We start from the raw sequence: 12,170 nt of genomic DNA, 5'->3' as shown, positions 1-12,170 counted from the left end.
ATGCGTGCCGCCCCCGCCGTGTCGAGCTGCGCCGCCCTGCCTCGTCTCGGTGTTGGAGCTCGCCGCGCCCAGCTGCGTCGAGCCGCCATGCTTGATGTGCTCGCGGAGCCGCGCTCGCCTGTCTCGTCTCGCGCGTTGGAGCTCGCCGCGCCCAGCTGCGCCATGGAAACCGCACCGAGCTGCCATGCTTGTTGTGCTCGCCGAGCCGCACTCGCCCTGCCTCGTCTCACGCCTCTGCCATGCCGCCCCGCTCGCACGTCTCCTCGTTGGAGCTCGCGTGCCCGGCCGCCTGTGCGTTGTGGCTCGACCGCTGGACTCGCCTCGTGCCCGGCCGGTGCTGCTGGAGCAGGTGATCGCGCCTGCCAGGCGCCCCTCCGCGTCTAGCCGCCATGCGTGCTGCCCCGCCGTGCCGAGCCGTGCTCGCGTGGGTGCAGATCGTCCCGACGTTCACCGGCGTCGCTGCTTGCTATGTGTTCGACAAAATGATAGGACGGACATGCGCAAAATGCATCCGCCTCCCGTTGGGTTCACCGGCCGACCCCATTAAAAAAGCGGACGCGGACGTGCGGACGGTCGACCCAAACAGACGAAAAGTGGACAAAATCGATGTCCGTTTGGGTCGGCCCGTTGGAGTTGCCCTCAGTGACCGAATCGTTCATTCGAACGTTTGAGGCGGGTTTGGGATGGCCGGTTGCAGATGCTTTTGGCTCCGAAGCTCCTCGTGCCCGCATTGCCCAGTTCGTAGCAGTACAGCACGATGCACACAAAAATGCACCTCCAGTACAGCGCTCCTTCCATTTTGTGAATCAGGTTCACCAGAGGACATGCTCCGTGGGTCGGGTCTAGACGCTGGCTTGGCTGCTTGGCAAGTGACAGGTAGTAGCACTAGCACTGTAGTAGTAGGACGCCGGTAGCTTGCTTTTGCCTCTTGCCGTCGTCGTGTACCTGGGTGAGGGTGACAACACGGGCATGGGTGGTGACACGACACCTGGGACCTGGCAGCGGGCAGCGGCAGGAATCTCTCTCGAGTGCGACTGCGGACAGGAGCAGGACAGCCCGGCCGAGCAAAGCAGCGGCAGCTCCGCGTGACGCGACCAAATTGTAGCGCCGCGCAGTCGCAGAGCAAATGCACTACTGTAGTAGTAGCAAGCAAGCATCCTGCTCAGTCCTCGCCTCCGGCCGGTCGCCCAAGTGGAGGGGAGTACTACCGTCTACCAGGTAGTACTTCATTCTAGCTTCGCCGATCCGACGTGAATCAATCAGTTCAGGGCAAATGATCCGCCGCTCTACACTACACACTGTATTTCGTTTCATCTGTAAATAAATTCGTCCGAAGATCCCTCGAACTGCTCGAACATGAACATTTGCAGGCTGGCGTAATCTGAAGGGCTCTACATTACGCCGTTCAGTAGTTCAGTTCCTATGTTCCTGTATGTAGGCAAAAGGGTTATCGATTTCCATCCGTCGAGCATTCCTTGCGACGCATGCTTCTCGTCTCGTGGTTCAATCAGTAGAATGCATCTGCTCGAGTGACAACGACGTCCACGTTGCTACGTAGTACCTAGGCAGAATTATTGTGCCTCCCACACGCCGCCAAAATACCATCCGCAGCCTACACTGGAGATGTCTACCACTAGACCGTATTCGAGCAAATATCATGGAACAGCAAAACGAAACCCTACGCCTAAGATGTCACCTCACGGAATTTGATTATATGCGAGGCGTTTTAGATCGGCATGCCCAAGAAAGGTGGCTAGTCAAGCAGTAGGCGCTCATTCCTCCGCGCCCCCACAATCTGCTAAAGCGGAGGGGGAAAGCAATCAAAGAAGCCAAAGCGATGTGATGTCCCTGCCTGCTCCTGCTCGCTGCTGCTCGCTGCTACGGTTGCTTTGATCCAATGCAACGTCCAAAAGCAAAAGTAGAGAGCAAGCCAGCAGCACATCACAACACAGCAGCACAGCACATCAGCGAGGGCGAAAAGGAATTTTGTTCAATTCAAACCCGGGCCTCTGCCTCTGCCCCGCTCCATCATAAAAAGACCACACCACTACTCACGGAGCCAACGCTCCATCGCAAGCCATTTCCATTCCCTTCCTTGAGAAACAGAGAATAGTTCTCGAGAGCTGAGAGGCAGCAGAGAGAAGAAGCTGCCATGGCTTCCATGACTCAGCCCATGCCGTATTACCCCACCACCAACCCCATCATGCACGCGCAGCCGGCCACCACGTCCAGGGGCTCCTTCGCGCCGGTGTTCACCGTGCTGGGCGTCATCTCCTTCCTCGCCGTCGTCGCCTGCGTCGCGGGGCGGCTGTGCGGCCGCCGGCTCTCCAAGAAGAAGGCCTACGCCGACCAGCACTACTACGGCACCAACGCGGTCGGCGGCGACCTGGAGAAGGGCTTCGAGGTCAAGTACCCGCCGATGAAGCCCATGCCAAGCTCCCGCGCGGTGGTCCATGACATGGACGACGGCTTCGAGATCAAGTTCGCGCCGGAGAAGCCCGCGGCGTGGAAGACCGACGCCAAGGCCAACAACAGAGGGCGCCAGCAGCAGCAGCAGCACCACCACCACCAGGCCGGTATTCCGAAGGAGTACGCCGGTTTCAGGTACCCCGCGGCTGCCAACGGCGCCGTCAGGCAAGGGCAAGTAAGGGGCGGAACATTCGTCTCCGCAAAGCCCGGTTCATGATCATCACAGTAGCTTAGGTTCACAACTTGATGTATCTCATCATATGATAAGAGTGTCTGCTAGGCAATTTGCTAGGCATCCATGATCCATCGGCGATCATAGCGTTTTCGTTCTTCACTCTAGTTTTGGGGCGCGCTCTGCAAAGTTTGTACTAGTTCCCAGTCACTTCCAGATAGTATTTTGTACATTAAACCCATCAAGCAGTGAAGAACATCCCATTCTCAAAGTAACCACGGCTGCACGAAAGCATCAATCGTCGATGGGGTCCTGGGGAGCTTCGTTGGCCTTGCGCTTGATGGTGATGACTGGACACTCGGCATGCTTGACGCAGAACTCGCTCACCGTGCCCACGAAAACCCTGCAACGAAAAACACCAGCCGTTTAGTTCAAGTGTAAATTCTGCTTTGCTTTACCCACAAGAATGGACCACAATATACTAGTTCAGAAAAAAAGTTACACGGCATAGTTCAGTGATGTGCACAGTGCACTTTGTCAGAAGAAGAATCTAAGCTGCATATAAAATATATTGTGGTCACACAGGAAGGAACAAAACGAATGTACCTGAAAACATACAAAGGAAACCTTATGTATATACTAGGTTGCATCATAAGGATGCGTTCACAAACAATGATAGAATGCATTTGGATTTGAAAATTTATTCTGGGAAGATGAAACCCTCACACGCTCTGTTATTCTGGAAAGACATGATTAGATTGCGGAAAATTCACATTAGTCACAGCTATCAGCTATGGGTGCAAACGTAGCATATGGCATCAGTCCATGTGAAGACTTCACCATTTCTCGAAACTAAAAAACAAGTATAGCAAAATAAAAATACCCTTGCATCAGTGCTATAAAGTGTTGCAGAGATGTAATGTATGGCAGAATTATGTCCCATCATAAATACTCCCTCCGTCCCACAATATAAGAACATTTTTCAAGTTAACATAGCTTGAAAAACGTTTTTATATTATGGAACAGAGGGAGTATATCTCTTAGGCCTCCTTTGGTTCATAGGATAGGAATAGTATAGGAATAGGAAAATCATAGGAAGTGAGATGACATGCATCTCAAATCTTATAGATAAAGAGATGCCATTTGATGCATAGGATAGGAATTTTTCCATTGAGTCTAGGCCAATGTTTTTTTTCCTTTGAAATGTGAAGGATTGATTCCTATCCTACATAGGAATAGGAATCCATTCCTACAAACCAAAGGGTTTCAAAGGAATTTTTCCTACAAAGTTCCTATCCTTTGCAATTCCTACAATATTCCTATGAACTAAAGGAGGCCTTAAACTGGAAGAAAAACAGTGAGTTCGCAGGATTTGTAATCAAACTACATTGCCCTGAATAGTAGCCAAACAGCTCAATGACGTAGGGCAATAGCATACACGTACATGAGGTTGCCTGTGTATCACAGTACTAGTTCTACACAGATAGACCACTTACATCATAGGCAGGGGTATGATTAATTTCTTTTGAGGAAGGGGTACGATTAGTTCTGTACGAGTAGGACGTCAAATCATCGAGTCTTTTTATCAGTGGCACGTTCTCCTAGAGTAACACTTAAAAAGTGTTTATCAATAGGCTTTTTCACAATAGCTAGGCACGCTTCTACTGTTGCTTGATTTACAAGGCAGCATCTTGTCTAGGGAGCACGAATATCGAAATCCCTCTTAATGGGCAGGCATGCGCACAAAGTGGTAAAGAACTTAGGCCAACTCCACCGCGCGACCCTATCCTGTCCGCCCCCGTCCGTTTGGGGTAAAAGGAACAAAAGAGGCAGCCCAGCGCGCGGCCTCAAACGGACAAATGTCCGGATTCGGTCCGTTTTCGACCCATCCCCAGCCCAAACTTGCGCTCGGTTTGGGGCGAAACGGATAGCGCGCGGACGGGCGGGACGCGCGTGCTTGTCCTCCCCTGGCCCACCCGTCGGTGGGAGAAACCAAAACCCCCCACGCCCATTTGGCACCATTTGCCCCAAACCCTCCCACGTCCCTCCCGCCGCCCCCTCTCTCCCCCGTCCATGGCCGACGCCCCGCCGGGTTCCGGCGGCCTGGCCGTCGATCCGCCCGCAAAGGTGAAGAAGAAGGCGGCAAGGAAGCCGCGGTCGGAGTGCACGCCGGAGGAGATCGCCAAGTTGGACGCGGAATCGGCGAAGAGGAGGGAACGGAGAGCGGTCGTCAAGGTCAATGCCGCCGCGGCCAAGTTCGCCGCCCAGCGCGAGGAGCTGGAGGCCGCGCGGCGCAAGGCCGCGGCCGACGAGAAGGAGGACCTCGTCAACAAAGCGCACGCCATCCTCATGCTTGGCATAGGCCGTCCTGCCGGGTTCCCTGCAGCGGCCGTCGGCCCGGCAAGCACAGGCTCGTCGGTTGCCCGGCCTACGCACTGCTAGTCGCCGACGTCGCGCACCGCGCCCATGTCGCCCTGCTTCCCTCCGCCAAGGCACGACGGCCAGACCCGTTTCTCGGGGTCGCCGGACGTGGGCGCGTTCGCGCCGTCCACACCGCGCCCCGCGGCCGTCATCAACCTCAACGTCACGCCTGGGTCTAGCAGCGGCGGGCGGCCGTCCGTCGAGATGCTAAGAAAGCAGGCACGGGCATCGTTCACGGGCACCATGCCGGCCCCCCGCGTCTTGTTTGATGAAATGCCAACCCCAACGCCAGTGGTCGACGACCCCTTCTACAACCGCTACATGGAGGACGTGATCTTCGACGGTGGGCATGGTCGTGCCTACGACCCCGATGAGACCCAAAGTCAAGATGGCCGCGCCGAGTACGGCCCCGATGAAGGTGGGCACGAACGTGCTGACTACGACCATGGTGACTCGTGGCATGAAGACGATGACATCTATGTCGAAGGTGATGAAGAAGAAGAAGAAAGCAATGACGTTGATATTAGTGGTGCGCCATTGTTCATCGACGAGCTCACCCAAAGAGCGGAGGCACAAAAGAAGAGGAAGAGCATTCGCACGGGTTCATATACACAAGATGAGGACAAGTTGATTTACCAAGCTTGGATGGAGATTAGCCAAGATCCAAGGACCGGCGCGCAACAAAAGGGCATTGTTTTTTGGACGAGAGTCCACAAAACATTCCATGAAAGGAAGATGTTTGAGCCCTTCCAAATTACAAGCAACCGTGGCATCGGTTCGATTCAAAAAAGATGGTTGTTCATCCAACAAGAGTGCAACAAGTATTGCGCCGCATTTGAGAGCGTTGAAGCACGGCCCGTGAGTGGTCTCGGCGTTGGGGACATGGTATGATCTCCTCTTTCTAGCCCTTTCCTTGCTATGGCCATGAGACTTTGGCCGTGTATATGTTTGCATGTTCACTTTGTTGTTGATCATGTGGTGTAGGCATTCCAATCTTTGGAGGCATTCAAGGCCCGGCACAATGACAAGCCATTCACTCTTACGCATTGTTGGACGCTCATCAACATGTGCCCTAAGTTCAAGGACCAATACCGTGAACTACAAAGGAAAAGAGGACTGAAGACGGCCAAGTTCGCCGAAGGTGGAGATGGCGAGGCGTTGAAGAGGCCGAGGGGCAAGACCAACTCCAAGGTGGACGACATACGTGACGCCTCATCCATGGCCTTGCATGGGACTTTGCATGGCATGATGTCTCAAAAGGATGTGAGGGACGAGAAGAAGCGGCAAAGCAAGGACGAGCAAATGAAGCAATACCTAGACCTTCAAAGACAGAAGCTTGAGATGGAGGAGGCGGCCAAGAGGAGGAAGATCGACATGGAGGAGGCGGCCCGGCAAAGGCAGCTCGACATGGAGGAGGCGGCCCGGCAAAGGCAGCTCGACATCGAGGCCGACAACGTCAAGGCCAGGCAGAGGCAGCTCGACATCGAGGCCACCAATGCCGCTGCCAAAGCGAAGGAGGTGGCCCTTGCGATCATGAGCGTGGACTTGTCGAAGATGAGCGACAAGACGAGGGCCTGGTTCGAGGCCAGGCAGAAGGAGATGCTCGACGCCGAAGGCCTGAACTAGGTCGTCCGATTGGTGTGGCCGTTTTTTTTTAGGCTGGCATGGGTGCCGCCCGCCCGTCGGGCCGCTGGTAGTGTGCCGGCGAGAAACCATTCATTTTGGAGGCCGGCTGTGTTGCCGGCCGCTGGCTGTGTTGCCGGCGAGGAGAACTATTCATTCTGGAGGCTGGCTGTGTTGCCGGCCGCTGGCTGATGCCGGCGATGGACGTGTAGGCCGCTGGCTCTGTTGCCGGCGTGAACCGGGGCCGCTGGCCTGAACTAGGGCTTGGCATTTGAAAACTAGACGCGGACAGGATGGGGCAAAATGGATGCGGCCGCGCGCTGGGCGCACGGCCACCGCATCCCAGGACAGGCCCGGACACAACCCCAAATCGCTACCCAAACGGACAGAATCCGGACAAAACGGACGTCCATTTGGGGTCGCGCGGTGGAGTTGGCCTTACACCCTGCATCTATGCACTCTGGAATTTCAGAATTTGACCGTATTTAGTACAAACACAAATCAGAGGGAATGGCAAGATCCGACTGTACCAACGGGAAAGGCCACAACTTAAATCTAGACATGTAGGAAGGTGCATCAGCATAACAATGCACTGTGTGTATTCTCTGATCATCTAGTCCATTAAGTTTTTTTTTCTATTACAAAAATGAAAGGAATACGATCCTTTTCTTTTCTCTAAGAAAAGCATATCATGATGACAAATTGGGAAGGAGGATTGGTATGCCAAATACAGAGGATAAAATGCATACAACTTATTCGAAAGAGAACTGCGTAAAGAATTCAACAGCATCAGATTTGAGTTCAAGGTTAGCAAATCAAGCATAACATCCAAATTATAATGTTATTATCCACAATAACAGTTTCACAGTCGGCTCCCAATATCCGACATCAAGTGTGCTTGATGTATTATAGAAATCTTTTTTGGTTAAGTTACCAAGGTGATCAGCACAAATTTGAGGACAAAAAACTGTTGGCTATTTTCCGATGTTCTGTAAGACATAGATGTGGGTTATCCAATAGATCTAATTCAAAGTGCCTCTATTCAACCCTCATCTTAGAGATCTCCATCATAACTATATAACCAGAAGTCCAAAACTGACAAGATCAAGATGCAAACTGATGTTATATAATTGCATGTACAATGCTTATCGCAAATACTGCAAACATTTGATTAAAGAAACACAGTTGTCTGATACAATCATCTACTACCTCCATTCCTAAATATAAGATGCTGGGGCAGTTTAAATTAAACTGCCCCAACGTCTTATATTTAGGAGTGGAGGTACTAACATGCATGAAAATTAGCAAGATGATATTTTCTGTGTTTGGCATGTTAGTAAGATAAGTATGCTTGCTTCAGAATACAGCAACATTAACCCTGCCACTATACTAACTTACTAAGGCAACAGACAAAAAAAACAGAGGAGGGACAATACTGTAATATCATAACAATATCATAAAATAAACTTTTCAAATGCCCTCATCAAAAACACAGTACATTAGATCCAGCCCAATTTTGCCAAAGAAAGTTGATTGTGAATATATATCTTAGTTTGGATGAGATGCACACCTAGCTGATGAACCATTTTATCAAAACATACATGTAGCCATGTTATTACACAATGAAGATTACTCATACACCCTTCTATAAAAATGATATTCAAGCCGACACGGTATAAGTGATTTTAACATAAATTACCTCTGAAATGGCCCGAGGCCTCTACTTCCCACAACTAGAAGATCAGGCTGGGCTCTTTTCACCTCATGGCAGATAACCTCCTTTGGATCCCCCTGTTTGGTCCAAGCTTCACATTTTATCTGCAGCATAATTAGATAAGCTGTTAGGAACCAAAATGGCAACTGTTCCTGACTGGAGTCTATAGTACTGGAGAAAAAAACAAAATGTAACTACCCCCAATCGATGGCATTCGTTCACGAAGTACTCAAGTAGGTGAATCCCTCTTATCCTGTCTCTCTGCTTCATGCTCTGGAAGTCCGTCGGTGATGCATATATACTATCCATATCATCAAATCCTTTTGAATTGGCAACAAAGACAAATCAGAAATATATCAGGCAGATAAAAAGATTATGATCCAAATATCTAATGTTTAAGCAAATACTTGATATTCCATAATGTACTATTTCACAATGAACTGGGAGAAAATGATACTCCCTCCGACCCGAATTAATTGACACAGCCTCTATACAATGTAAACTGGATATTGTATAGAAGCTGCGTCATTTAATTCGGATCGGAGGGAGTACATGCAAATGCATGTGACATGAGTCTACAAGAAGCGATTTACTGAGCAGAATTCAGGTTGAACATCCACGTTAAATGGGCACCTAGCCTGACAGTGCATCTCAAGGTAGGATTCCTATGCAAACAATTTGTTAACCAGATATCAACTATACCATCATGGTTTTTGAGTCGCGACTCATGCGAGTCGCTTTGGGGCAGCGACTCGGAAGAAGTCGAGCCTGCGTTGTGACTAGTCGCGACTCAGAGTCGCGAGTCGACACTAAGCTGAGTCGACCATATTTTTGCGACTCATAGACTAGTCGTCGACTAGTCGCGACTAGTCGAGCGACTCGAAATCCATGTATACCATATTATAACATAAAGCACTAGCACCAACTGAGTTAGTTTACTACCCAGCTATCTTACAAGGAAGGAGCTATTTCAAGCAGCAAGAAGAAGTAACAAAAAAGAACGGTTAGAAGACAAAGAGTAAGCACTAGCACCAACTGAGTTAGTTTACTACCCAGCTATCTTACAAGGAAGGAGCTATTTCAAGCAGCAAGAAGAAGTGACAAAAAAAATGGTTTAGAAGACAAAGAGGGAAAGCATTTTAAGTGGCATCAAGAGAAGTGCTCCTAAGCTTTCTTGGTCATTCGCTACTGAATTTCAAGTATCAGCTGAAGTGCCTTTTAGTCCAAAAATCACGAGACAGAACAAAGATTCAGGTCAAATCACTGGAAAGCACAAAAGCTATTTCGTCACATAGGCTAGTTCAAGCGGCATAGCAAACATGAAACAAGCATGCAAAGTTAGTAAACAACTCAATGGACAACCAACTCATGTGGATATGTAATACCCTGCAGTTGCTATTATAACGGCATAACATGCCTTTACCTTCATCCGGCCATTCCATGGGAATCAAAAGGACTAGCTGTTGCAGACTCACTACTATATACCGCCAGGTTAATTCATTAAAATCTTTGCAAAGCAAAATTAAACAGCTTAATTTTTTGGAGCTCTTTCTCTCCGCTAGTTCTACTATAAAATTGAAGGGCAACTCTTCTTTCTTGCAAATTATTTAAAATATTTTGAATTGACTTTGGAAAAACTATTCCCAGAATTTTGCTGGAGGTACGCCTCTAAGGGCATGAGAAGAAAAACGTTAGTGCCCACAGAGTAATAAAGTCATTGTATTCCTTCTTAGACATAAATAGGTATCTTTTGTACTAAGACAATTCTCAGACCCCAGTCTGGCTTTGGAATATATAAGGTAGACTGTGGTCTTCCTTCTTATCCAAAAAAAAAAAGTCATTGTATCCCTGAAGAACGGTTGAATGAAGCAAATAGCACATTGTGCAGTTATAATAACAAGTCAAGAGGATACTCTTCCACCCCAAAATGGCCTAAATAGGATACTAGACATAAATAGGTATTATGAATCAAATATTTGCTGCAAGAGCAGCATTTCATGAAACACGAGAAATAAGGTGTTGCAGAAAACAATACTGGGCAGCAGAAACAGCCGAGGAGTGGTAGATAATATCTCAACGTGTAAGGTGTAGGCTGAAAAGGCCCAAGCCAGTATGCCTTCGTAACTGAACCCAACTGGGGAGCATCAATCAAATGACATGCTCTTCTAAACTGTGCAGTATGCCTTCCATTCAAAAATACACAGTGTAGTACCACCGTATGCGTTTGTTAAGATTAGAGGATATAAAACCTCTGTAATCTGCATTTACACAACTTACAAAGCACTAGTATCACACCAGTCATGCGGTACCCTCTATCCAGAAACAGCAAAAACTACATAACCAGCAGTCCAGTTCAGTGCATTATCAAGGGTAGACAACATGCCATGAAAGCAGAGCCACTTGGTACATTCGCCACAGCTTCTGGTCTGTAGAAGTGCATGCTCTAGCCAATGCAACCAAAAGACCGATCTGATGGAAGAGACTAGGCAGCATATTATACGTCAACACTCCCCCTCACGTGTGGCTCCCTCAGGCCTAAACGTGGACCAAAAGTGGGCTGCAATTTAATTGCGCCAGCCAGGCCTTGAACTCAAGACCTCTTGGCTCTGATACCATGTAGAAGTGCATGCTCTAGCCAATGCAACCAAAAGACCGATCTGATGGAAGAGACTAGGCAGCATATTATACGTCAACATGGTCATGGCATTTGTAGCGATACAATTAATTCAGATGCCGCAACAACTACCAACAAGGCAACAACCACAAGCTAGTATGAGTAGTTACTGCAATTGTGCATGCCATTGACTAACCCTGAAACAGAACAAGCTCCCCATAAAGTACCGTGTCAACTATATGCAGCCTAAAAAGGATTCTACGAGCGGATGCATCAGAAGTATGTAATCTCCCTCTTCTGCCGACAGTTCGTGTGATTCACACCAAAACACTACAGTCTAGCACACAGGTCGCAGCAGCAGACGCATCCCGTGAACAGGAACAGTGGGATTGCAGTAAGGATGGCACGGATCAATGCTAAGAACTCATCGTGCATTCGATCTGAAACCACTAGGGCGTGCTACGAACAGATACGCCGTGATCGAAGAAGAGCCACCGCCCACATCGCGACGGCACCGCATACCAAGGCCACACGACCACCACACTGCGCCGACAGAGAGGGAACCGGCGCATTCCGTCGAGCACCTCAAGCACGCAGCAAGCAAGCAAATCCACCCCTGGGGCATTCCACGGGACGCACGAGGGGGGCGCGCGGTTGCACGTACCGTCCTCGTCGGGGACCTGGACGTGGAGGAAGAGGAGGTGGAAGCCGTCGGTGTTGGAGCGGACGAGCTTGGAGAGCATCCAGTCGAAGGCGGAGCGGCAGCTGATGGAGGGGTGCGGGTACCCCTTGAGCGACGACTCGTTCACCGCCATCATCACCCGCGTCGGCGCCGACGAATCCGCCATTTGCGCACGCCCTCGCTTGCTGTTTGCTTCCTTGACAAGAAGAAGAAGGGGAAGAGGAGTTTTGGGGAAATTTTGAGGAGGACAAAAAGCAATCTACGCTTTCCTTCTTCATTTATACTGGGTCCGGTCATTTTCGCTCTTTTTGCTATGGCCACAAAAAGCAATCTACGCTTTCCTTCTTCATTTACATCATCGAGACCCAAAACGGATCCGGCTTGCCTGCTCCCTTCCCATGCTCCCATCCGTGCTCCCACTTCATCCTACGGCTGTCCTTTTCTTTTTTTCTTTTCTAATCTAATCATCTCCCCC

General features: G+C 49.8%; 2 protein-coding genes across 2 annotated transcripts; one reads left to right on the top strand and one right to left on the bottom strand.

Annotated features, from left to right (window-relative positions):
• The first annotated feature begins 1,930 nt into the window (after window positions 1–1,930).
• LOC123138047 (uncharacterized) lies at window positions 1,931–2,919 on the top strand. The gene has a single exon (XM_044557942.1). It carries the CDS (start codon window positions 2,153–2,155, stop codon window positions 2,684–2,686), a length of 534 nt encoding a protein of 177 aa, XP_044413877.1. The 5' UTR covers window positions 1,931–2,152; the 3' UTR covers window positions 2,687–2,919.
• Window positions 2,644–11,953, bottom strand: LOC123138046 (universal stress protein A-like protein). The gene is made up of 4 exons (XM_044557941.1): window positions 11,678–11,953; window positions 8,598–8,719; window positions 8,385–8,503; window positions 2,644–3,044 (listed from the first exon to the last, which is right to left on the bottom strand). Exons 1-4 carry the CDS (start codon window positions 11,859–11,861, stop codon window positions 2,936–2,938), a joined length of 534 nt encoding a protein of 177 aa, XP_044413876.1. The 5' UTR covers window positions 11,862–11,953; the 3' UTR covers window positions 2,644–2,935.
• Window positions 11,954–12,170: the final 217 nt, after the last annotated feature.

The sequence above is a fragment of the Triticum aestivum genome, chromosome 6B, assembly GCF_018294505.1.
Source record: "Triticum aestivum cultivar Chinese Spring chromosome 6B, IWGSC CS RefSeq v2.1, whole genome shotgun sequence".
NCBI lineage: Eukaryota > Viridiplantae > Streptophyta > Magnoliopsida > Poales > Poaceae > Triticum > Triticum aestivum.
This window is presented reverse-complemented; position numbering and strand designations above follow the sequence as displayed.